General features: G+C 37.6%; 7 protein-coding genes and 2 non-coding genes across 9 annotated transcripts; 7 read left to right on the plus strand and 2 right to left on the minus strand.

Moving 5' to 3' along the window:
* Positions 1-122: 122 nt before the first annotated feature.
* LOC135800098 (protein NDUFAF4 homolog) lies at positions 123-981 on the plus strand. Its single transcript, XM_065313216.1, has 3 exons — positions 123-341; positions 400-711; positions 777-981. The coding sequence occupies exons 1-3, from the start codon at positions 197-199 to the stop codon at positions 926-928; spliced, it is 609 nt and encodes a 202-aa protein (XP_065169288.1). The 5' UTR covers positions 123-196; the 3' UTR covers positions 929-981.
* On the minus strand, positions 743-2620 carry escl (embryonic ectoderm development protein escl). Its single transcript, XM_065313194.1, has 5 exons — positions 2468-2620; positions 2261-2403; positions 2021-2192; positions 1656-1955; positions 743-1596 (listed from the first exon to the last, which is right to left on the minus strand). Exons 1-5 carry the CDS (start codon positions 2531-2533, stop codon positions 1003-1005), a joined length of 1275 nt encoding a protein of 424 aa, XP_065169266.1. The 5' UTR covers positions 2534-2620; the 3' UTR covers positions 743-1002.
* A 256-nt stretch (positions 2621-2876) lies between these two features.
* LOC135801481 (pre-mRNA-processing factor 17) lies at positions 2877-5086 on the plus strand. The gene is made up of 5 exons (XM_065314992.1): positions 2877-3182; positions 3255-3795; positions 3885-4099; positions 4163-4426; positions 4498-5086. The coding sequence occupies exons 1-5, from the start codon at positions 2973-2975 to the stop codon at positions 5029-5031; spliced, it is 1764 nt and encodes a 587-aa protein (XP_065171064.1). The 5' UTR covers positions 2877-2972; the 3' UTR covers positions 5032-5086.
* Positions 5087-5103: 17 nt separating this feature from the next.
* Positions 5104-7492, minus strand: LOC135801482 (protein ST7 homolog). The gene is made up of 2 exons (XM_065314993.1): positions 7257-7492; positions 5104-7201 (listed from the first exon to the last, which is right to left on the minus strand). The coding sequence occupies exon 2, from the start codon at positions 7109-7111 to the stop codon at positions 5582-5584; it is 1530 nt and encodes a 509-aa protein (XP_065171065.1). The 5' UTR covers positions 7112-7201; positions 7257-7492; the 3' UTR covers positions 5104-5581.
* A 533-nt stretch (positions 7493-8025) lies between these two features.
* On the plus strand, positions 8026-12300 carry LOC135801479 (erythroid differentiation-related factor 1). Its single transcript, XM_065314990.1, is given in 5 exon segments — positions 8026-8335; positions 8440-9289; positions 9292-11288; positions 11361-11676; positions 11735-12300. Coding segments are annotated over 5 exon segments (3573 nt in total). The 5' UTR covers positions 8026-8332; the 3' UTR covers positions 12142-12300.
* Positions 12301-12496: 196 nt separating this feature from the next.
* On the plus strand, positions 12497-16353 carry Idua (alpha-L-iduronidase). Its single transcript, XM_065314991.1, has 10 exons — positions 12497-12663; positions 12737-12868; positions 13122-13312; positions 13446-13541; positions 13599-14037; positions 14102-14305; positions 14373-14865; positions 14930-15162; positions 15239-15357; positions 16170-16353. The coding sequence occupies exons 1-10, from the start codon at positions 12497-12499 to the stop codon at positions 16295-16297; spliced, it is 2202 nt and encodes a 733-aa protein (XP_065171063.1). The 3' UTR covers positions 16298-16353.
* Positions 12985-13056, plus strand: TRNAH-GUG (transfer RNA histidin (anticodon GUG)). The gene has a single exon. It is a non-coding gene; the product is annotated as a tRNA-His (tRNA).
* A 2328-nt stretch (positions 16354-18681) lies between the features above and the next one.
* Positions 18682-18753, plus strand: TRNAA-CGC (transfer RNA alanine (anticodon CGC)). Its single transcript has one exon. It is a non-coding gene; the product is annotated as a tRNA-Ala (tRNA).
* Positions 18754-21151: 2398 nt separating this feature from the next.
* Positions 21152-26817, plus strand: LOC135800755 (uncharacterized). Its single transcript, XM_065314074.1, is given in 4 exon segments — positions 21152-22264; positions 22333-24427; positions 24430-25983; positions 25986-26817. Coding segments are annotated over 4 exon segments (5526 nt in total). The 3' UTR covers positions 26750-26817.
* The last annotated feature ends 61 nt before the right edge of the window (positions 26818-26878 follow it).

The following is a 26878-nucleotide window of genomic DNA, read 5'->3' on the forward strand; positions in this document are numbered from 1 at the left end:
TATAATTAAAAATAAATACTTAAATTGGTAAAAAATTTAATATACTCCTGCCGGTATATTTATAACATTTCATAAAAACAATAACTATTATCAACTCATTAAACATGTCATAGATATGATTCTGAAAATTGCTGGGTTACAATTTGAATTATGTCAGTGTGCAGTGAAATAACCTGCATTTTCAAAATCATTTAAAATGGGTAAAGCTTTATCAACAGTCCGAAACCCGCTTAGGAATTTCAACATCGAGGAAAGAGCTCACAAAGCAATATCGCGAGACAAACCAATTGCGGCACCAAAGTTTGCCGCAGATGTCGCTGAATATGAAAGGGTATTAAAAGGTTTGTTTATACAACCCTCAAGTTCACATCACATCTTACCACATTAAATCCTTTACAGAACATCCGGAGATAGTAGAAGAAACTCTTAAAAAGCATGAAACACTAGACAAACATCTAAAGAATGTGTTTGTGACATCATCTGATCCTCAACCAATGATCAACTCAGATCCAAAGGGTGACAGACCACTTCCAGAAAGTAGGGGAATAGTGGAGGATTATGAATTAGGCTTCAAGGAATCAGCCCAGGTGCCAATAGGCAAAGCATCACTGAGGACTGTAATGAGATTCATTGGAATGCATCAGAATAATCCAAGGCACAACACAGCAGAGAAAATTGCAACTGAATATGACTTAGATGTTGATAAAGTTTGTAAGTGAATATTGCTAATATTAATTTAATATTTGTCTGATATGAGATTCTGTCTTTATTTGTAGCAAAAATTTTAAAATATGTAAGAGCATTCGAAGTGTATATACCAGATAACAAAACCAAGGCGACATTCGCCGGTCCAAGCCTGCCCCGAACAACGCGAAAAAAGATTCCACGCCCGCAGCTTCCCGAAGGCAAGAAAGACACCGCGACGTAACTCAATTAAATGTATTAGTTAATTATAGACTTACTTAATAAAAGTAAACGGAATGTTGTGGAGTAGATTAAGATTCAAGCGATTTTATCCCATCGCCAAATCGTGCCGTCATCGCAAACGCATAAAAGTACAGATGCATCACGGCTTAAACTTGTCTGGCGGATAGCTGTGACACATCGTGGATGCTGAAGAGTGTAACACTTAGCGAGGCTTGGGTCTGAAACATCCAAATCCCACACGAAGACTTTGCCCGACTGGTTGCCTAACGCAAGAATCTTCCGCCAGAAATCCATCGCAAAGCGTATAAACCAAATTTCACACTCTTTGAATTCAAAGCAATGGATAACAGTTGAAGTAGTATCGCCCGGTCGGAGTGTTTCATCCTCTAATCGACCAGGTTTCCAACACACGATACGATTCTCACATGATTTGCTCAGGATAAAGTCGCCGAACCACCACACGCAGTCGACATAGTTACGGTGGATATCACGCGTTGAGAAGTCAGGAAAATGTTCCTTCAGCGAGTCGAAGGGGCGTGCGTTGCGATTTGGTGTCCAGTGATATGAATGTTTAATGGCAGCATGCATGCAGTCTTTATCCAGTCGCCAGAGTTTCAGTGAGTGATCCATTCCGCATGAGATTATTCGATTTCCCAACAGATCAAAGTCCTTGAATATATTTTTTTAAATTTAGGTCATTGATTATAAAATTAATTGGAAAAACTTACGGCGCTTAGTACTTCATCACGATGGCCTTCCACTCCGCCGAAAATGGCGATACAAACATCAGTCTTTATATTCCACAGTCTTAGGGCATGGTCCTTGGACACAGACAGTAATAAATTGGGGTCTTTTGGGTGGAACTTGAGTTCATTGATGGCATGACCATGACCAATGTAGTGCCTAATGCAGATCATTGTGGCTGGATTTAATATTCTTACTATACCTCTTGCTCCTGCCACTGCCAGGAGAGGTTTTCCTGTTTCTTCTTCATAGGACCATGCACATGTGTAAAAGTTTTCATCCAGCTGCAAAAATTAGAAATGAAATTATTTTACATAAAATATATTAGTTAAAAATAAGTTTAGCTTACATCTGGGTCTGCATAACACTGTAGTAGTTTGATTCCACTTCCTTCAGGACACTCATAAATTGAAACTCTGTTGCAGCCAACTGCAGCAAATATTAATGGTTGGCCTTCTTTCAAATGATGATTGAATTGTGCACCAAACAGGGGCTGACCATGATCTTCTTTAATAAAACACCTAATACCATCATATTATTTGATTAGTAAGAGTCTGAGATATAAAATAAAAATATTTTAATTACTTACGTGTATTTGTATATTGACTTAGTTGGTTTGTTGAGTGACAATTTCTTCTTGCCCTTTTTGCCTTTTCGGAGCCTGTTGGTTGGTGTGGCACTTCTGGAAGTATTGTCGGTGTTTGATGTGCTTCCAACTGAACTGGTTTCATCCTAAAAACAAGAATGTAAAACAGAATGATTGTTTGAACATTTATTGCGGAATTATATGAATTACATCTTCACCAGAGTCACTAAGGTATGATATATCGTCCTTCATTTGTGTCTTCAGCTTATCTTTCATAATTATATCCTTAAGAACACGGCTGGAGTTTAATTTTTATTCATCAGCGGATTGAAGCATCAAAACAAAACGAACAAGGTTAAAACCGCGCTCTAAACATATACTTTTGAATTTTTCCTGTAGAGGTGCTTCGTTCGTGCTTTTAATACAACTTTGTTTTGTTTAAATAAACTATTTTTAAAATATTCTTATAATTTCCTGTCTAATTTTCTTAACTTACTAAGACTTGATAATAAAATTATTTAATTTCCTATACGAATAAAGTTTAAATTCGAGTTTTTTTTGAAACAAGTGGTGCCAACTATATTTATTTTATGAACCAACTTTAAACGTTGTAAAAGTAAACTTATTTGTAGGTTAAGCTTGTTTTTATTTGCGTATTACTTCATGAAAGCTAAGCAAGTGGTTTTAAATTTATTACAGAATAAATAATAGCAAAATGTTAGCATTACGAGCTTACGCTAGCAGTGACGATGAGAACAATTCAGACAACAGTGATGACGGCGCAGGAGAGACAAAAACTCAGGAAACCCAGGAAACAAACTCGGAGACTGCTGCTGCTGCTGCTGATTTTAGCAAACCTATCAATCCAGCATATTCAGTTCAAAAACAACTCCAGATATGTGCAGCGCCAATAGTGTTACCAACGGTAAATACCTTTTAAAATAACATAATATATACAAATATATAAAACAAATGCAATTTTTGCAATTATATTTAGGGAGGTGAGGAATGTATGCCACACATTGATCCAACTGCCAAAGAAATAGCCTACAATCCCAAGTATGAACAACTATTTGCCCCAATGCTTGGTCCAGTCAACCCCAGCAGGACAAAACAAATGGAAGCAAATAGGAACATGTTGTCTGGCTATGTGGAACCAGCATTTATGAGCCCCTTTCAGTTTGAAAATCAGCGAAGAACATTCAACAGCTATGGTTATGCATTGGATCCTTCTATAGATGAAGGTGCAGCTGGCAGCAAAGTGATTGGTTCCACTGAAATGGCAGAGGAAGCAAAAGGCAAGACTGTGTTTGAGAGCACAAAGTTACGAATGTTGGATAAAAGGAAAAGGAAAAAGAATGATTCAGCAGATGATATTGAAGGCTTCCTGGGGCCATGGGGTGGTTTTCAGGATGAAGAAAGAATATCTAAACCTACTGAGGAAGAGCAGGCTGAATTGGAGGAGTTGGTATCCAAGAAACACAAGAGAGGCAAGGTTGTTGAAGAGAAGACATTTGAAGACAAGACAACACTTCACAGTAAGTTTTTTGTTTTCTCACAATTTTTAAAACTTACCTTATTTTTCCTGAGTGATAGACAACCCAATACACATTTTGTTTCATTTCAGTTGATGATCCTTTGGATTATCAAGGAAGGTCTTTCTTACATGCTCCACACGATGTGGGTGTGAATCTACGATCCGACGTGCCTCCCGAAAAGTGCTTCCTGCCAAAAGCACATGTTCACACATGGTCCGGGCACACGAAGGGCATCGCTGCGGTGCGATGGTTTCCCAAAACAGCGCATTTGCTCCTCTCCGGTGGCATGGATTGTCGAATTAAGGTAATAAAACTTTCAAATTAATCTCTAAAACAAAACATTTATATATTTATTTTGTTTGTATAGATTTGGGAAGTGTATAACGACAGACGTTGCATACGAACGTACAACGGCCATAGGCAAGCAGTGCGGGATATAAACTTCAACAATTCAGGGAATCAATTCTTGTCGGCCGGCTATGACCGATATATTAAACTTTGGGACACGGAAACCGGGCGAGTTGTTTCACGATTCACAAGTAGGAAAATTCCCTATTGTGTGAAATTCAATCCGGACAATAGCAAACAACATTTGTTTGTTGCTGGCACCAGTGACAAGAAAATTATTTGTGTAAGTATTTTATTTCACTGATTTTTTACGTCTTCATAATTAAATTCTTATATATTTTTAAATTTATATAGTGGGATGTTAGAAGTGGTGACATTGTTCAAGAATACGATCGACATTTGGGCGCTGTTAATTCAATCACATTCGTTGATGACAACCGCCGTTTTGTGACTACTTCAGACGATAAGAGTCTGAGGGTTTGGGAGTGGGACATACCTGTTGATATGAAGTACATTGCTGATCCCACGATGCACTCAATGCCATCTGTATCACTCGCACCGAATGGCAAATGGATGGCTTGTCAGAGCATGGATAACAAAATCGTCATCTTCTCGGCGTTGAATCGCTTCAAAATGAATCGAAAGAAGACGTTCACGGGTCATATGGTCGCTGGATACGCGTGCTCCTTGGACTTTTCTCCGGATATGAGTTATCTGGTGTCAGGAGATGCTGACGGTAAGTGTTACATCTGGGACTGGAAGACGACTAAACTCTACAAGAAGTGGAAGGCGCACGAGAATGTGTGCATTAGTACATTGTGGCATCCGCATGAACCCAGTAAGTTGGTCACGGCCGGTTGGGATGGCCTCATTAAATACTGGGATTAACGATTTGAAATAATGATGAAATATAATTAAAAATAAAACAAATTTTAAAGCAAAATTTAGACACTGATAAAATTGAGTACAATGATCATCGTTTAATATTCAGTACATTTGTCTTCTCATATGCCTTCATGCTCACAATTTGTTTTAAATTACATACACATAAAATGAATAGAGATGTAGTCATTTGTACTTGTTAATCATCCTTTCAGGTTTACTCTTGACTTTGTTCACATTTCATCATCAGTACGCATGCGTATAGTATAGTTGGAAACATCTCTATTCCCCCTCATGCGCTCCACATTAAACACTCAAAATAATCCACGAGAAATACGCGCACGTTCATGAATTCGTCGATTTTACATCGCTCCATCGATGAACACTTAACTTAAATTTAAAATAATAATTTAACAACTCTTACCACAGACCCACAATTCTCAACGAAAGTCCATTCACAACGTAAACTTATCGCTAGATCAAATTGAAGTCAGTTTGTCACGAAGTAGCAAAACATCAACATGGATAATACTTAAAAATGATTTGATGTGCGCATCTAAATTCTAGAAAGTTGTTGCAGTAAGTTCGACGGCAACATGCCTTCGACCTTCTCATATAAATAATACAATGGTAATGACATGCCGTTGAAGATCGACCTGGCGATGTATCCCATCGGTTCGGGATACTGATGCGTCAACAGCGCCAGCAGCGCCGTGAACGAGCACAAGCCAGCCGTGAAAATAATAAAGAACGGCAGCTCTTTTTTTGGATAAACCGATACATCGTGAAACGCTGGTAATAACTCCCGATCCGCGCACTCTGTGCACGTGGGATACGGATAGAAGAGATGACCACGTTCCAACGGATACGGAAGCATGCGAAATGTGCCCTCCCAGGTGCAGTGCAAGAGATTCAACGCACCCTCCATGTTTTTCCAATGCGGCAAGTGGAAGAACGCATACGCTATCGCTTCGGAATCACCGCGTTTCAACACATGCTCAGGCGGTAAAATCAACGGCTTCATCTCCAATAAATACTTCGGTACATGCGGGTTGAACTCAACTGCACGGTGGATTGCCTCGACTGCAGTCATTTCAGCCGGTGTCAATCCTCGTTTACTCGCGATATCCGGTGAGAATTTATCAGCTACCGCGCGTGCTTTTAACAAAGCGGCCGTGTAGCAAATCGTCGCTGATTTTGGCAGGGAAATATCATCATATTTCGCCAGTACTGCCTGCACATCTGCATATGCTTGCATTTCAAGCAGACATTCGATGAGATTCTCGTGAATGTTCAGCACGTTCATAATCGGCGGGACTTCTTTGGTCAAATCGCGGAATATCTTCACTGCTTCTTTTAACTTACCCAACTTTCGCGCACACATCGCTAGTCTACGTTTTATGTAGATTAACACGTTGGTGTCTCGCCGGTGTAAACCTTCCATGAGTGTACCTTGATGTTGTGAGTTTTGAGATTTGCGATAATTCGCTTCTGCGACTTTCAACGCGGTTTTTAAGATCTTCTCGGCTTCTGTTATGGTTGTGGCTTCTTCTTCAGCTAGGAGAATATAAGCTGGTGCACATTCTGTGTTTGCTTCAACAGCGCTATGAGCTGCTTTGATTCTTACCACTGGATTTCTTTCCCTCCATGCTGTTTGCATGATTTCATACTCTGCTTTACCTGCATCTGCCTCACAAGTGAAAAACGTCTGATGATCCTGTGCGGATAGATTCATGTCATAATAAGTTAAAGGTTCCTTGTTGGTGGCCCAATAAAACCGTTGATATTCTGCGCCGCGGTAGAGATTCAACGGATTCCGCCACACTTTACACTCTGGTACGTTATTCTGTTGCGTGCTGCCGTTTGTGTTGTTGTTGCCGTTGGTTGTATCTGGCGGGTTTTCCACTCCACTTATCCATGGGCTTATGTGGTTCAAAGAAACTTGTTCAATGAATGAAGTGCCATATTTCCGGAAATACCACCATTCGAAGATGAGTATTAAGCCGGAAATTAGCGATGATGTGCCTGTTAACGCCACGTAGAATTTCGGCGTGAGACTACTCAGGAACATCGCTGAGTCCCACATTTTTGCGAGATACTTTTGAACGAAACTTGTATTTATTTACAGGCGAAAAGTATTTCGGGGTTATGTGTGCGGGAAAATCGATTGTTTCATCTGAAATAATAGCAAATTACTTGCGGTTCAGAGTTGGAAGTGTGTGCATACATACCATCAGTTTATAATTCATTGATTCGCAATATTTTTGTTTGTTTCGGTGCAAATTAAGTAAATATGCCGACGTGAAACTGTTATTGACGTTTGAGTTGATTCGCCGATGCGCGCCGCCAATCGGTCTCAATGAGCAAGAAGTGACGGTAGTTTGAATGGAGTAGGTCCAAGACCGTGAAAACGCCGAATTGCATCACAGTTATGCGACAGTGAGTTATTCGCCGAGCATTTTATTTGAACAATTGAAACAAATGAAAAATAAAAACTCCGATGTCTTTTAGACCTCCGTGCATAATATGCACTAATGGCATAGAGTAAGAGTTAATAGTATATTAAGTATCAAGTAGCAAAACGGTCATTTTTATCACGAGATTGATTAAGAGAGTAGCGAGCGTTTAATCAATCGAATGTTTAACAACGTTTAGCCATGAGATACATGGACGGTCAATGGAGTCAACGGTCAATTAGTCATGGACTTTAGTTACGGGATGGAACTTTCGCCTCCCATTATGCGCTGCTACTGTCTTATATTTCCCATTTAAAATACAAAATTAACAAAAACAAAATTGTAGATGTTCTTATGCTTTGAAAACTCCGAATCTCACTGTTCTGATTTATTATGTGTTATTACACTCAGCAGTAGATGGCGCTTTAATTATGATATTACACTTCATTTAACAAATTAGTATTTTATTCCTTTAGTATTTTAAAATAATAAAATCTGCATTGTTGAAATTATTTTAATAAACAATCAGGTCACTGACAAATACACCAAACGTACCCAGGTAATTTTTGCTAATTTTGTTATAACATGTCAAAAATTTAACCTACCTTTCATTTTCTTTTCACTTTCGTATTAATAATAAGTTCTAGTTTTTCTGAACATTCAATAATTAATCGCACACTAATTATAAAATGCCAGAAATGACAAATTCCTAGTAAATACAATTAATTTCCAACGGTCGTGACCGGTTGCCATCAGGATCGTGCAATGTTCTCACACCATTCCTTCAAGTTCTTCTAGAAAAGTCTCAAATACTCAAGGTTCCAGAACAAAACTCGGGAACGAAACAACAAATGGTTAGTGTGTGTTGATAATTCAGTTAGTTCATCACTGAAACATCAGTTCAGTTACAGTTTCATTGTGTTAAAAGTATAAATTAATTTGATTTACTGTTCTGCAGGAGGTTACACAGAAAAATTCAAAATCTAAAATTGAACCAGACAAAAATAAAATGACTTCAATCACAAATAGTGAAAGCACCAGTGGAATATCATCATCATCATCATCAGAAGGAGTTAAATCAACAGCAGTAGTTAAATATTCAGTTCCAAAACCTGCTAACTTCTTACAGCTCCAATGCAATACAGATTTGAAGGTTCCACCATCAAATTGGCTCACAAATTCCACAGAATCCTATGGATTACAGCATGTATTATACTCTCATAAAGGCTTCTCAAGTTTCCGTATGGCACATATGTTTCCCGACTGTGTCGGCGAAGTTGACGTCGTTTCCGATTCGGAAAACATCAAAAATCTCTTGAAAATTCCTTACAATAAAGGCCACATAGTCAGCATGATGGTACATCGAGTAGAAAACACCTTACTACTCGATGATTTCGACATGTACAAGCATTTACTACGCACTGCCGAATCCGAATGGGAATGGTTACGCAAATTTTTCAATGAAAATGTAGAGAGTGACATTCTCGACGAGGAGCGCATGTTATACATCAAAAACAAGCGGCAGAAAGCGCTGAAACAAAAACATCTGGTGTCGAAGTTCCTCTATCATAGTCTAGTGCAAGACGATGCGACTGACGTTGAGGAATTCAACGTGAATCGACAACAAGTGCAAGGTCCATCACTGCCTGAACCACCACCAGATGAGGAAACACCAGATTCAAATAGTTTCGAACACAAATACAACCGCAACGTGGTGTGGACTTTCGAAGACATAGAAATGTTCATCGGCACTGATATGCCCATATTCGGCGGTGGAACACATCCCTGTATTTCTTTACGTTTGAGAGATATGAAAAACCAATCAATGTTTTGACCGGCATTGATTATTGGCTGGATAATTTGATGTCGAATGTGCCTGAGGTTGTCATGTGCTATCATTTGGATGGCATTGTGCAAAAATACGAGCTGATCAAGACTGAAGATCTACCGAGTCTAAAGGATTCGAAATTCAACCCGGAATTAATCCGTGATGTGGCACAGAGTATTTTATCGTTCTTGAAGAGTAACGCAACGAAAGCAGGACACACATATTGGTTATTCAAAGGCAAAGATGAAGATGTAGTCAAGTTGTATGATTTAACATCACTCTGCTCCAACGATAATGATGATTCTGAGCAAAATCCATTCACAGTACCTGTCGCTTTATTACTATATCGTGTAGCGAGGAATATGAAACATTCTCGTGAGTCTCGCCAACCTGGTACAATTCGCATGCTGTTGAAAAACTGTGTTAAACTGTTAGACGAAGAGAAATATCCGGAGATTGTCACTTCTTCACATTATATGCTTAGCGATTTATACGTGCCTGCGGATACTAATCCAGAAAATCCAAAATTAGACTCTCCGGAAGATGAACTGTCAAACGATGATTTCTGGAATTACAATGGGCCAGATGCGGATACTTTTAAGAGTAATTCAGATGGAAATCAAAATGGCGATCAAGAAGAAGATATAAAAACATTATCACTATCGGACTCTTGTGCAAAATTAGAAGATTCTGATATAGGTTATAAACATCCACCACCGATAGCTGGCAGTGTTGAAGAACGTAGTCTACAAGCATTACTTCATATTCAGGCAGGAATCAACTGCTTACAGTATTTTAAAATGGATTTTGAAAAGGAGAAGCAAATGAATGAGGAAGCAAATATCAAAATGGCGAAACAAGATGAACCAATCCCGATGCCATATGAAAAATTACAGGCGGAGGACACAAATTCAGATAGCATTCGGAAGCAGAAAGAAGAAGAACCTCACAAACCAAAGAAAAAAGGCAAGAAAAAGAAAGTCGAAAAAGATGCCTATGATGAACTCTGTGTTGGAAATGCAAGTAAATCTAAACATGCTCTGCTTTTAAAAAATGCAACCGAAGCTCAACCACTACCAACATGGCAAGGACCTCCCAAAGGTCAATTATCCTGGAAGGAACATCTTAAAACTTTATTATATGAAAAAGCTGTATTAGTTTATGCTATTCTCTCTGAAAACCACTACGGTGCGAAAAACTACGGCAGTAGTCTACGATATTTAGGTCTGCTTGTTCGCACCTTACAAGTCATGTCCAAATTAAAATACTCCGTGTGTACATTGAAGGAAAGCTGCATTTTGGGACGCGGTGGTGATTGTTGTGTCATGATTGCGCAGTCTTGGGACAAAGGCGAAGAATACCGCAATCAATTCCATACACACACCGACGAGGATCTCAAAATGCTGGATAAAATCGAAAAAGATGAACAGATATTCAATATTCAGCTAGCTGAATGCAGGACAAAGTGTGTATTAATCTACGATATTCGAACAATCGAGCAAATTCTGCTCAAAGCTGTCGAATGTTATGAGGAGGCTTTGAAGTTGTCAAACTCCGAATGTTTGCTAAGAAGATTGGCGAATAGCCTCAACGAAGTTGGCTCGTTCTATCTCAACAAAGCCAAGACGACCACCAAGGAAGACGCAGTGGTGGAGTTTTGTAAAAAGAGCGAACCCTATTTGAAACGCTCCGTGGAGATCTTCGAGCGGATCAAAGATGATGCAAATATTGCTTTGGTCTACACGAATATCGGACACCTGCATAGATTACTCGCACATGCAAGTACTCCGAATGAACGCGGTGAACTTACCACAAAGGAGAAGTTTCACTACAACAAAGCGTTTGCTAATTATAACAAAGCGCTGCAAGTTATTGGCGAGCGGAAGCATTGTGCGAATATTTGGGATGCAGTCAAGTGGGAATTATCGACGGCATTGTTTACCATGGCAACCATTTTGCATGAAAATCCCTCTGGTGATGTGAGTTTAAACTAACACAAATTATATATAAATTACTTTATTCTAACCTTATATATGATCTCTTGTGTTTAGAATATTCATGAAGCCGAGAAAGAAGTGATTGAAGTGTTTCAACGCGCGTTGAATGCCTGCGATTTTGATGAGAACAATCCGAAATATCCTTTATATCAATATCGAGCTGCCACAATATATTATCGCCTTGGAAGTTTATACCACAGACATATTTGGACTGTGGCTAACTGCAATGAAGCCAAGCGCAAGAATATTATTCAACTGTCAAAGCTCAACTATGAGAAAGCAGCAAAAATGTTTTTCCTATCGATGGATTGTATTAATTATCTCACTGCACAAATGCAACGATTTGCTTTGACTGAATACATAGCAGGAAGTAAGTTTTTCCAAATTTTCCAAATTTGTTTTTGTATTTACTATTTTTTCTATTTCAGCTGCAATTAATGCTCAAATGAAATACAAGCATCTACAACAATGCCTGGAGATTGTAATCGAAATCGGCGAGATGATCCATCAAATAGTCGAGCAGAATGTGGACGTGCCCGCTGAAGACGTACGAGATTTCGACGTGAAACGCAAGAAGAGCGCCGAAAATTACAAATCGTGCAGTTCGCTATTGATTCTGGTCAAGCAACGGCTGCAGCACGTGCTGAAGAATTTGATCAAAGTGTGCCTCCAGAAGCCGCCCATTAACAAGGAGACGCCAAAGTTCGCGAATCTTTATAAGTTTTGTTACTCGGTCACTTTCAATGTCGACAAGGAGGAAACATTCTACGGCTTTGCGAAAACCCTCGATGACACGCTGAAACACATCGATCAATATTTAAGCGCCCATAAATAGGCAACGCAAGATGTATTATCAGTAAACAGGCGTTTCGATTACTGTTTGCGTTTATTTATTCATGCTTACTCTTTAAAACTGTGTTAATGATTATCAATTTTATGTACTTACTTTGTTTTATCGCCACTATGAATCATCATTATAATTAGTTTCTTGTTACTTTGTTTTTATAATGCCAGTGAGGAAACATAGCGTTGATAAGCTAATGTCTACACCGCATTAAATTACTACTTATGTTTATATTGCGTTGTAGAGTTGGAGCAAACCAGGAAATGGTTGATTATTATGCATAATGTTATCAGTGTGCGTTTATCCCGGTTGAAGATTGTTCAATTAGTGAAATGTACGCGTAACAATGCAGTTTTCATTGAGAATAGTGTTTGTATTTGTTTATCTGTTTATTGTTATGCAACTTGTGAGTTTTTGTGATAACGTTGCGCTGCCAATGCGGAATGACAACACAGCTTGTACATACACGAAGGATATACCGCTGGGACATTTTTGGAAGAGTACTGGCCTATCGTACGTTTCGTTTGTTATAAATATTTTTACTCTTTCAACACAAAACTAATAATTTTTTATATAATCCTTCAAGGCCTCCAGATTCGAATAATGCGTATAAATATTTGCTTGAACCAGATGAAAAATTTAATTTAATATTAATTGGTGCTTTACCTCATCATGGAATTCGTCAAGTTAGAATACATTGGTTGTTGAACTTGATAACGTAAGTAATATTTTGCGACAATGGTTTAATGTATATTCAGTTGCCTAGTTTAGTGTGCTATATTTAGCTTACTAGCTACATGCCTTGCTATAAGCAACGCTTGCAAGTTCTCCGTAGCCGTGATCGTCTAGTGGTTAGGACCCTACGTTGTGGCCGTAGTAACCCAGGTTCGAATCCTGGTCACGGCAATGTTAATAGCATTGTCACGGGGAGAACAACTTTTTTGATTTTTGAATTATTTTTTTCAATTTAGATACGAAGAAAGTGAAAAAACGTATAATTTCACTAATTTAGACATTTTATTGGATTTAATGCAAGCAAATAATCTACGGCCAGGTTTTGAATTGATGGGGTTACCTTTAAACATAAAACTTGAGGTTATAAAAAAGAATATTTATAACTTTTGGTATGAATTGACGGAAGCCATATCTACACGTTATATTTGTAAGTATTGGTTACTCTTAGTACACAACAACACTAATATCAAGGAAAATTATATTAAAAGTTGCTTTTCTGAGGACATTTGTAATAAAAAATGTGTTTATTTGTTTATAAAAACAAATTTTTATGCTTTTAGCACGATATGGTTATGATGAAGTGCAAAAATGGCGATTTGAAACAATGAACGAACCTGATTTAAAACAATACAATTTTTTAAACTTTACTTTACAAGGTATTCAATATTAACATCGAATTTCACAAAAAATAAAACAAAACAAAATATTTTTAGAATATCTAGAGTATTTTAAAGCTTGTACGCATGCGCTGCACAATGTCAGCGTAATTTACACTTCAGTAACCACGAAAAGTGATGAAAAACTTCGGGTGGTAAACGCGCATGATGAAAATGAACTAATTCCATCCTTGCTCGAGCAAGCACGAGAAGCAACAGTCACCACCAGTAATGCGCACGTCGAAAGCAGGCCACGAAGAAAGAAAGTGTCGAGTTTGAGGGTGGGCGGCCCAGCAGGATTGTTCAAGCGACGCGAGCGCCACCCGTTATGCTGGGGTGCGCTGGACATGTGCAACCGCACTGCGTGTCACTTGCATTATGTATCGTTTCATAAAAAGGGCGGGGGGAGTGCCGATCAAGTCCTGAGCGAAGATCTGGACATGTTGGACGTGCTTCAAAAGTATGACTTTACGAAAGGATTGCCGATTGCGAATGAGTAAGCATTTTATTTCCAGCATGAATTGTGAATGTATTTTTTTAAACGCCATTTTGATTCATAGTGAAGCGGACATTTTAACCAACTGGTCGCTGAATGAAGAGTGGCGGGCGGATGTTTGGTATGCGGCGCTGATGTCGAAAGTTATTGTAGATCATTATAAAGAAATCATTTTGAAACGGAATATTTCAATTGAGGTTTTGAGTAATGACAATGCATTTATGAATTATAGTCCGTATTATTTCACACAACGTACTCTACTTGCAAGGTATCCTAACCTAATTTAATGTAACCTATTAAATATTTATTTATGGTTATGTTTTTTATTTTTGTAGGTTTCAGATGAATAATACAACTCCAGCGCATGTGCAATTCATCAAAAAACCTGTTTATATAGCAATGGGTTTGTTATCAATGCTTGGAGATGAATTTTTACCTACTGACAATTACAAAATCATTGATAATGATAATTTAATTAGTTATAAATTATCTGATTCAAATATTAGTGTGTTATACACGAAAAGAACATCAAAATATTCCAATGTTTTGACTGTTTTAATTGTTGCAGTGAACGATAAAGCAATAAACAATTTAAAATTAAAGAATAAAAATATCAAAGCAAAAAATATAACTCTTAAAGTAGATGTAAACAATTTACTTCTAAAATGCAATAAATTTGCTAAAAATAAAAATGTGCATGATCCATCTAGTTATATGATAACTTATGCACTGGATAATGATCAAACAAATCCTTATCAAATATGGAAGGACCACAAAAGTCCTGATTTTCCTGACAAAACACTGAGAAATCTTTTAAGGAAACACGAGGTTTGTATTTTTAAAGTTAAAATTATTCAACACAAATTAATTTAAATATTAAAAATATTTCTAGGGTCCTGTTAGAGAAAAAGTGGAATACAAAACTTTAAAATGGAATAAAAATTTACAGAAGTTACATTCATTAAAACTGAATCTTTCTGTGAAGATTCCATCCATTCATTTAATCAATATTTGTGTTGATTCGACATTGAACGCGCTTCCCGGCGAAGTCGTAGATTTGAGAGGATATTACGTGACGAATAATGAAGTATTGTTAACTTGGAGCGATAAGAAAGTACGATCAAGGTTTGTGCTTTTTACTTGACGGTTTTATCTTATCAAAAAGGGTAATAAGTAAATATTGTTCATTTTTTGGTTGTAGATGTGTCAAAACTTACGAAGTTGAATATCAAGCATCTGAAAATAATACTTTTGAACGCATTAATACGGAAGACTTGATTTTACTGAGTTATCAACATGATGAGAGCAATTATTCTTCAGGTTTGTATTAAAATTTTCGCTTTTTGGTTAAATTTTATCAGTGAACAGTATTTAGGTGTGTATTTGGTTGCCTATGCATTAATTAAGTGCAACTAATGATGCATTATGTGTTGTAACTTTAAATTGTGTTACTTATACTTAAATCAACTTTTCTCAAACAATTTTCCCCGTATTAACTCAGCTTTACACCTTCGCTAGGTGTAAAGTGTTGCCGTAAAACTTCTTCCAATCGCGTTACTTTTAGCAATTTTTTCCCTTTAGCCGATTAGTTTTTACATGGTTTCTTCACCGTTCAACTTCTTTTAGCAATGTTTTCCTAATGCCTCTTGAGTAAAGTTTTTTGTTCCGGTTCAAAGCTTGCCGCCTGCCATTTCGTTTGCCGAGATTTGAGTGGCCCATCGCCATTTACTGCTTGTCATTAAGTCCTTTTTGTTTTCGTTGTCAATCTTATCATCAGATCGAATCATAAAAAGCGCGCCAGCTCACAGAAGCGTGGAATGCGCGCTGAAAAGTTGAAAAAAAGTGAGTGCGGATGAAATTAATGAGCAAAAAGTTTATCGCGAAAAAATCAAATAAAAAAAGTTGCAAAGATAAAGAGAGTTGTGTAACAAAAAAGTTTCGTAGAAAATTCCTTATTAGACAAAACGATCGCTCGACGGGGATTCGCGAGCATAAAATGTTAATTAATTTTATTAATTTTATCGGTATTTAATATTTGATCATTAAATATTCTGTCATGTAATCAAGTCTTACAAGTTTTTAAACTTTTGTTCGTCAAAATGCTGTTAATTACGTTGTCGGATTATTTTCAGACTTTGGAAAGAAAATCGAAAAGATGAAAAATTCAATGGTGTTCTACAGAGTTCGAGCTGTTGATTATTGGGACCGTCCCGGAACATATTCTAATATAATAAACAGCTCGAATATTATACATTTATAGATTTATAGATGAAAATGGAACAATGCCCTCTATGAATCATAAACAAATAATAAGTTCTACTGCCATGAAATACATTTGACCCTCATTTATTTGTTTACTTTTGATTTAGTTTTATTTTAGGCCAAACACACATGAAATTACCTCAAAACAGCAAAACACTCACGAAAAATTACAACATTTAATCACAACTTGCCAATTACATCGTTTTAAACTTAAAATTAATTAAAACTACATACAATTGTAAGTAAATTACATAATTTTGGTTTATTTTTATTTTAACCTTAAATATTTTAATGTTTGCATTGAAATTTTAATAATTTTATTATATTTTAGCATAAATTTACAAAATGAAACAATGAATGAAACAATCAACAAAACACATTTTCTGTATCGGCTGTTATTGCGTCTGCGTCTACACATCATGTTTCATTGTTATCACCACCGGAAGGAAACCGATCGAGTTGTGCCTGGCCACACCACGATGCTATCGTTAATCTCCACCCGAAGCAACTATTCGAGCATTCTGACCATCGGCGCACCGAGAATAATCGACTTCGACATCGATATTACATCCACCAGCAATAAAACTTTATCGTGCAACAAAAAACAACGCAATTTTCATCCAAAAGTACATCGTAGTAACATAAATCTTCACATTCCACGTAATATATATGAAGAACACTTTATGCCAAAAATATGCAACCCAATTGACACGTTGAATCTACCTAATGTAAACCAGGTCGCAAAAAACGCTTTCGGGTCTATTTTGAGAGCACAATTGATGAATTGCAACGATTTGCTCCTCTTGCCAGTGTCGAATCGTTACGGCTTGCTGCGCACCGGAAAACACAACTGTGCGAACGAAAATGGAAATCCGAGAGCGACGCAAATGGAAACGATTTATTCCCAACGTGATGACTCTCAAACCCCGTACAGCAGAGACAAAGAAAGACAAAACCGAATTCGAAATTGAAACGAAGGACAGAAAGCGCAAAAACTATGCGTGATGCTTGTCAGCGACACCATTAGTTGCCGTCCGTGTGATTGTTTAAGAAGTGGCGGCCATCATTCCGGTGGCCATTTTGTCCACTTTATGCCGGATACAGTCCAGCTAGAGTGCGATGATAAAGTGGGTAAATTAGTTGAGGTCGATGCTAATGCCTTCGACGCATCTAAAACACAAAATGAAGAAACTTTTATGTCAAGTGAGGTTATGATTTGTGACAATACTCAAACAGTATCACAAAAACCCGCGAAATTCAACTTTTTCAACAGACATTTCAGTGATTTAGTAAAAATGAAGAAATATAATTTATTTGACTGTTTCAATTGTTTTGGATGTAAACGTAACACAGAAGATGAAAGTTATGAAACATTGTTGCGATTTTGACTTGTTTTAAGCATAAAACTTAAAGTGAAAAAGTTTAAAAGCATTTTTTCATTACTATAGAATCGTTGTTTTCCTTTTAAGCAAAGAAAAATAGAGTACACATGAGGATTAAGAATGAATTAATAATGATAAAAGCAAAATGCACTTAGTCACACGCCCCGTTGAATATTTCACAATTTATTATAAAGCATTTCAATATAAGTATATTAATTAATTTCAGCGAGTGCTTTATGAGTAAATACGTGCATTATTCGTAATTAACACGGCGATTCAAACATTTTATTCCATTCTCAGTTCGCGCTGACTCTGCGAAAGTTCGAAAGCGTGTCGTGGACATTTGCATTTGCATGCGTTGTCCGTTCGCGCCTGTTTACTCGGAAGTTACAACTGTACAACCACAGCGAGTTGAAATGAAACTGAGACTCTCGCTTCGGTCAAATATGTTATATGTTAACGTGTGTACATCATGAGTATACGCCGTGTAAGTTTGTGGGACATATGCACGTGGAGAATCAAATTCGTTTATGCGCTGAAACGAAATAACTAAAATGACAACAAGTTTACTGCTCATGGCTAACTGTTAACGATGGACCACGACTAACGACTAACTTTCCGCTTGACTATCAGAAGCAAGCGCTTAATTTGCAGCCACTGGTCACCGGTCAAAATTGGAACGTAGGCGTGTTTTATATGAATGTACATATAGAACATTTGTAATTATTTACTTTGCATGCAGTTTCGCCGAGTTGGGTTTATTTAATTGTATGCGTAAATGTTGCAGTAGTTTCATACTATGGTATGGTTTTAATGAACGATGAATATGTACTCTGATTTTAATTAAATATACAGTAATCATCAGTAAACATTAATATACGAATAGTCTGTTGTAATAGTTATTTAAACTTAATATATTGGGATATATTTTTAAAATTAAAATCATTAAATTTTTAAATACGTGTTACATTTATGCAGAAAAAATTTGTAAGTGTTCATCGGGGGTGTAACTCAGTGGTAGAGTGTCTGCTTCGCATGCTGAAAGTCCTGGGTTCAAATCCCAGCTCCTCCAAAGTTTTTATGATATTTTTATTTACAACTAGTTTTTCCAGTGACTTCGTCCCGGTAGTGTTTAATAAAAATGTAATTTGTATATACTCTCTTGTTCTTGACATAGTATGTGTCAATTCTATTAATAAGATTTGCAATTTTCAACTATTTAACTATAACTATGATTGAATCTCAGTGCCAACTTTTATCCTATAGAAAAAGGTTGTATTAAGGATTTTCCCGGCAATTACTCGAATTTTTCTTGCTGTAAAAACCATCCTTGGACTTTAACATACATTTTAAAAAAAGAATTGGTTGAATTGGTCAAGGCGTTGCTGAGTTATACGCTTACCAACAGATTTTGCGATTCATTTTTATATTACATATAGAAAATTACGTTTAAATTTTTTTTGCCTTTTTTTTTAATTTTAATTTATCACAAGTTATTAATTAAATACTTGTTATATTTGCTCAATAATTCAGCTCATAACTCATTAATTTTCCTCGTGGGCATTACTCAAAGTTTTTATTGCGGTTGTGAAACTTTCTACACCGTTTTGATTTCAAATTCAAAACCTACTCGTTTCGCCATCGCGATAATGAATGTTTGTTGTACGTGTAGTAAAGCTTTGTACTGTAGCTTTCAGAATTAGGCGGTGCTTATATTGCAAGTTAAGACCGCAGAGAGATGAAGTCGTTCGCCCTGCGGAATAACAAAAACTAAAAGGTCCAGTAAATTATCTGCGCATTCAGGGATACAATTCAATTATATCTAATCCCATCCCTTCGGCATTCCATTTATTTATGAGTATATAGGTAGAAACATACCAAGTGATCAAGCAAAGAGTCTTGTTACAACTGAATAAGTATATTATTCACTAATGAATCCTCAAGGGAGGTTATTGTTTTATTCATGTTCGAATATCACAAATATTTGTGCAATAAAATTAACAAAATGTATTCTTTTCCTTTTTATTGACATGTTTAGTTTTATTTTGTTGATTGTTATTATAAATTTGACATATTGCACTGTTAATATTTTCAGGCAACAAAAGTTGCATATTTTGAGTACTTTAGTCACGGCCTTGACTATTCGTGTTTAAAGTACCACTTGTTGTTTCTTAAAACCGTGGAAACACTGGTGCTTTAAAGATGGAAGTAGAAATAAGAGTTATTTTCTGTTTTTTTAAACAAGAAAAATCAACGCATTACATATTCTTGCTCTATGATTGCTACGCCACTGAGTTACGAATATCTCATCAATAAATAATAGAAATTATATCGGATAAAAGGATAAAGAGCAAACAAACAAAGTAAATTAATGTAATCGGATAAAGGAAACGTTGAAAAGCTTATATTAAGCAAAAATCAATCGTAATAAGTAATAATATAACGTTTTTTTGTAGTTTTTTATCGAGTTACTTAAGAAAATTCAATTTACATGCGTGTTTGTTGTGTGCTTGGTTTTGAAGTTGCTTTAGTGCATATTTTTCAATCAGTTCGATCATTTTATTACCGCCCTGCCACACTTTCCACGCTTGAGTGGCTCGGAACCAATCTCCTCGCCTGCCGCATTCCATTCGGATGCGCTCGCATTTCTTTGAAGCAATCTTTTAAGATCTTTTCATATCCTCTCCGTCTCCATCAACCCCTCGCGTTTAACCGCAGTATCCAGCATCTGCTACATTCGATTTTACCGCGGGGCGCATCAAACTCTGTTTATTCCATTTACATTTCGCGAATGTCTACATCCAGAGTATAGACTGTATGGAATCTAGAGTTTCCCCGGATAGTGAAATATACAAATTGAACTTTGCACTTTGGCGTGCACGTGCAAACGTCCTCTGGGCCATTCGAGGCGATTATTTACTTGCTGCAGAAGTTGGTTGCAATAAATCGTACGATTTGCACGTTTTTTCCGGCGACTATTGCCACAAATCCGGCGATATTTAATTCCGATCGCATCAGTTCGGGATCACGTAAACGGCAATGAGATAGGTTCTTATCAGGAGGTGAGTCGCGGTAATAAAATGCGCGTAATCGTCGTGGCATAAAATGTAGGTAACTGCTTGCTACGTACGAGGACCGATACTTTAAAGTTTACGTGCGAAAGCCTCGAATGCTGGATTTGGACTTAAACGAAATTGAAGGCGCTGGATGAGTGCGAGTTATAGCTTGAATTTGCCATCAGTTAAAGAAGCAGTACCTACGTAACCGGGAATAAATTAAGTTTATAGCTTACTGGGTTTTATCAATGAACTATAATTTTTATTCGCGAAAAGTTTTTTAACTGTTTCTATAACAATATTCATTTAATTTTATTTTTATGTCAAACAGTGAATTTTTCAAATCTCATGTGGGCAATATGATATCATTAAGAGCAAAATTGAATTCAAGTTTTTGAAAATTCTGGTAGCATCATGATTCCAAATCATATCATGAGTAAACTTTTCACCGCACAAGCGGTGAAAGATGGCGCATCAAAATTTGGAGATTGTACCACCAAGCGTTGGATAGCAAAAAAATCGAGTGATGATTCTGCTAGTACTGGGAGTAATCGCGGATCTGCAACAGTGGCAAATCCCGTAATGAGCGGTCCGAGTACATACGCCGAAGACATGTATAAGTTGTGGTTGAAAGACAAGACCTCTGTGCATTCTTCGTGGGATCGGTACTTCAGCAACTCACAGTTTTCGGATCAACAGAGTACGCACTCCAGTGGGCCCAATGTGAGCGTGAATCAGATTGATAAACGTCGGCTCGTTCAGTTTATCAGTCCGAAACAATCGAATTCGCAGGCGAATGAGGTGTCTACAAGGCAAGTGACAATTCGAGATGATGATGACCCTATTGTGATTAAGATTGATATTATTAATGAGAGGATTGCAAATGATACTGTTAGTATTAAGTCTGCAGGAGGTATGAAGGCAGTAGAAATAAAACAGCCTGTCAAGCAAGGATTACCATCACCACCACAACCACATATTGTAAACAATCTTGATAGACCTGCGACAACTGTAATTCAAGTAGAACAGACTGGTGGTGCTCCTGTTAAGAGTAATCAATGGATGAAAGCTCCATCTGATTCTGATCAACCAGGACAATCAAAAACGCCTCCTAAGTCTCCCACAAATGTAAAGAAACCTGAAAGACCTACAGCCCCGGCAATTAAAGCAGATCAACCTACCGGCGTACCTCCTAAAAACGATCCACAAAAGATACAACAACAATCATCTTCTAATCAATCTGATCAACAAAGAGCTCTTCCAAAACCACCTGTATTTGTAAAAAGACCTGAAAAACCTGTCGCACCTGCAGTTAAAACAGATAAAACTAGTGGTACACCTCTTAAAAACAACCCACAATGGATGCAACCTCAGTCAGTTTCAAATCAATCTGGGCAACAAAAATCCCCTCCTAAACAATCTGCAGCTATAAACAGACCAGAAAAGCCAGCTTCAGCTGCTGTTAAAGCAAATGAAACTAGTGGTACACCTTTTAAAAATGATCCACAGAAGCTGCAACCTCCAACAGTTCCCAATCAATCTGATCCACAAAAAACATCACCTAAACCATCTACGGTTGTGAATAGACCTGAAAAACAATTTCACCGGCAGTTAAAGCAGATAAAACTATTGGTACACCATTTAAAAATGATCCACCAAGAATACAACCTTTGGCAGCTTCTAATCAGTCTAAGCAACAGCAAACATCTCTTAAACCATCAACAGTTGGAAACAAAGGGGAACAACCTGCTGATCCTGCGATAAAAGCTAATGAAACAAGTGGTACACCTTTTAAAAATGATCCACAGAAGCTGCAACCTCCAACAGTTCCCAATCAATCTGATCCACAAAAAACATCACCTAAACCATCTACGGTTGTGAATAGACCTGAAAAAACAATTTCACCGGCAGTTAAAGCAGATAAAACTATTGGTTCACCCTTTAAAAATGATCCACCAAAAATACAACCTTTGGCAGCTTCTAATCAATCTGGGCAACAACAAACATCTCTTAAACCATCTACAGTTGGAAACAAACCAGGAAAACCTGCTGCACCTGCAGTCAAAGCTAATGAAACAAGTGGTACACCTTTTAAAAACGATCCACCAAAGGTACAACCACTATCAGCTTCTAAACAATCTGGGCAACAACAAACACCTCCTAAACCATATACAGTTGTAAACAAACCGGAAAAACCTGCTGATCCTGCGATAAAAGCAGATAAAACTATTGGTACCCCTCTTAAAAACGATCCGCAAAGAATACAACCTTCATCTACTTCTCATCAATCGGGGCAACAAAAACCACCAACCAAACCAGCTACAGTTGTAAGCAGCCCTGCAAAACCCAAAGAAGACATATATAAGAATACACCATCAAAAACCACTACAAATTGGTTAGATTCCCCTCCAGTTTTAAAATTACCTCAACAACAAAGTCCATCTAAACCAACTTCTACTGAAAAAAGTTTAAATAAATCAGCTTCACCCAAAGCCAAAGAAGAGAAATCTAGTGGGACACCACCAAAAAGCCCTCCAAAGTTGACTCATCCTAAAATAATTCCTCTTCCACCTGTTCAACAAAAAGGATCTACTTCATCTGCAGTTAAAAGTGATCCAAAACAATCTTCATCTCAAGAAGTAGCACCTAAACCACCTTTTGTGAATAATCCAAAGATACCGGTTCCACCGGCAATTAAAACCGAACAAAGTAGTAGTACCCAATCTAAAAGTAGTCCAAGAATAATTCATCCTCCCAAGAAGTCTATAGATTCTGCTAAAAGTGGTATATCAGCTCCTCCCAAGCAATTTGAAAGTTGGCAGCAACATGTGGACGAATTTATGCGGTCATATCTACGTCCTACCAAGGAAAACGATCAAAGGAGTTCCAAATATTTACAAACACCCTCACTTAAAACTGACCCAATAATTACTGCAGTAACACCAAAAACTTCTTCTTCTCCAAACATTAAAGTACATAATTCTGAGCAGAAACAATCAAATACTCCTGTTTTGAATAGATCCCAAAGTACCAAAAATCTTCCTGTAGCAACCTCGGTAATAGCAAGAACTGATCCTAAACTTCAAATGACAAAAACAACGCAAGCAACACCAAAGCCTAAATTAGGTACATCAACACCTTCTCAAACCATGTCCAGTACAATTGCTACACAAAACACTCCAAATATTAAGGTACAACCTGGAGCATCAGCAACCAATAAACCGCCATCCCAAAATGCACCAATTTCTAACTCTGCCATTAATCCCGGTGGTAGTGGAAGCAATCCTTCTATGAATACAAGATCCGCCACCGCAGCTGGTGGTGGAGGAGGAGTGGATATCAACGTTATCCAACAACATTTAGCTGTTCAAGGTGTCATTAGAAGTTACCAAGTACGTGGTCATCTTATAACCACCTTAGACCCACTTGGTATTCTTGATAGAGAGAAAACAACGCTAGAACAACGTAATGGCCTTCCACCCAAACAAATCACCCGTCAACACACAGCTCTTGAAGGTATAGACTTGAACACTTCGTTCCAACTTCCAGAAACTACCTTTGTAGGAGAAGGCGAAAAATCTTTACCTTTGAAGGAAATTATTAGGAGACTAGAGCAAGCCTATGGACAACATATAGGTGTTGAGTTTATGTACATACAAGACATGGCTAAATCACTTTGGATACGTGAAAAATGGAATCACCTAAGATACTAGCCATAAACAATGACCTCAAAATTAAAACCCTCAAAAGGTTAATACGAGCAGTACATTTCGAATCATTCCTAGCGAAAAAATACTCATCCGAAAAGAGGTTTGGTTTAGAAGGTGGTGAGACAATGATTCCATGCATTAAACAAATTATTGATACCAGTACTGATTTGGGTGTTGAAGGTATCAATATCAACATGGCCCATCGTGGGAGATTGAATGTTTTAGCAAATGTTTGCAGAAAATCCCTAAAAGACATTTTTACTACTTTTGCTGGGCTTGCAGCTGTAGACGAAGGTTCAGGTGATGTAAAATACCATCTTGGCACGGTCACAACCAGAGAAAACAGTTCAAACAAGAAAAAGGTTAGACTTTCCGTAGTTGCTAATCCATCTCATTTAGAAGCATCCGGACCAGTGTGCCTAGGCAAAACAAGATGTGAACAATTCATGGCTGGTGATAGAGATGGTACCACCATCATGAGTATATTCATTCATGGTGATGCAGCGTTCTGCGGTCAAGGTGTAGTCTACGAATCTATACACTTGAGTAACCTACCATGTTATACAACAAAAGGAACAATTCACATAGTGGTCAATAACCAAGTTGGGTTTACAACAGATCCAAGATTTTCAAGATCTTCTTTATACTCTACAGATGTTGCCAGAGTGGTCCTAGCACCTATTTTTCACGTGCATGGTGATGACCCGGAAGCCGTCGTTCAAGTTTCTCGAATTGCAGCGGAATGGAGACAAAAATTCCGAGAAGATGTCGTGATAGATATAGTGGGTTACCGGCGCAATGGTCATAACGAATTGGATGAACCTATGTTCACACAACCATTGATGTATCAAATTATCAAGAAACATCCAAACATTGCTAAAATCTACGCGGATAAATTAATCAAAGAAGGGTTAATTCAACAAGTTGAGGTTGATTCCTATATTAAAGAATATGAAGATATTTGCGAGAAGGATTTTGCTAGAGCTAAGGATGAGAAACAGATCAAGTACAGTGATTGGTTGGATTGTCCCTGGAAAGGTTTCTTCAAAAAATACAAATTCAATGAGATGCCTAACACTGGGATACAAGAAGATGTGCTTCAACAGATTGGAAAAGCATTTTCAACACCTCCTCCGAATTTTACAGTCCATCGAGGTATAACAAGAATATTGAAGGGTCGCGCTAAAATGGTCGAGCAACGCATGACGGATTGGTCTTTAGGTGAAGCCTTTGCATATGCATCGCTTATGAAAGATGGCTACCATGTAAGACTATCAGGTCAAGATGTAGAACGTGGTACCTTTGGACATCGTCATCATGTTATGCACCACCAGACTGAAGATAAGAAAACTTTTAACATCCTAGAGAATATATTTCCCAACCAAGCGCCGTATTCAGTCTGTAATAGTTCCCTGAGTGAGTTTGGGGTTCTGGGTTTTGAAGTGGGATACAGTCTGGTCAGTCCTTATACTTTGTGTATGTGGGAAGGTCAGTTTGGAGACTTTGCGAATGGTGGTCAGGTGGTTTTTGATCAGTTTTATCAAGTGGTCAGTCCAAGTGGTTCAGGCAATGTGGTCTAGTGGTGCAATTACCTCATGCCCTAGAAGGGGCTGGTCCTGAACATTCCAGTGGGAGATTAGAACGTTTTCTTCAAATGTGTGCTGATGATGTCACCTCCAAAGGACCTTTTGATGAAAAATTCGTTCTACATCAACATGAGCATTGTAATTGGTTCGTAGCCAACTGTAGCACTCCTGCTTCACTTTTCCATCTGCTAAGAAGACAAGTTTTGCTACCATTCCGGAAACCTTGTATTCTTATGACCCCGAAGTCTCTACTTCGTCATCCTTTAGCCAGAAGCTCCTTTGATGAATTCCTAGATGGTAGGAAGTTTATCCGAGTACTTCCGGAAGCAGGACCAGCCTCCCAGGCACCAGACCAAGTGAAGAAACTCATATTTTGTTGTGGTCACACTTATTATGATATTTTGGAATGGATAGCAGAAGCTAAACTGGAGTCTCAGATTGCAGTCTCACGTACGGAACAGTTGGCCCCGTTTCCGTACGATTTGGTCTCAGCTGAGATTAATAAATATAAAAATGCTAAGGTGTATTGGGCGCAAGAGGAACACCGGAATCAAGGCGGATGGTATTATATGCATGAAAGAATCAATGGTTCTATGGAGAATAAAATTGCTTGCGAATATTTGGGTAGAGCTGGGTCTGCGTCACCGGCTACTGGTAACAAGCAGATGCATTTGGACGAGATTGCCAGTTATAAAGCAAGTGTCATCAAATTGTAACTGGAGATTCTGTAGAATTATGTTTTAGAATATCTGCTTGACCAATAAAATCATATGTACATTAGGTATTTTTATTGTTTTATTTTAATAGTTATTTCTTGTGTTCTTAAATAAAATTAAAGTAATTGT

Source organism: Atheta coriaria, unplaced genomic scaffold (assembly GCF_025399875.1).
Source record: "Atheta coriaria isolate IRGN ID8LTWV9N9 unplaced genomic scaffold, Caltech_Dcor_3.1 hic_scaffold_10_pilon, whole genome shotgun sequence".
Lineage (NCBI taxonomy): Eukaryota > Metazoa > Arthropoda > Insecta > Coleoptera > Staphylinidae > Dalotia > Dalotia coriaria.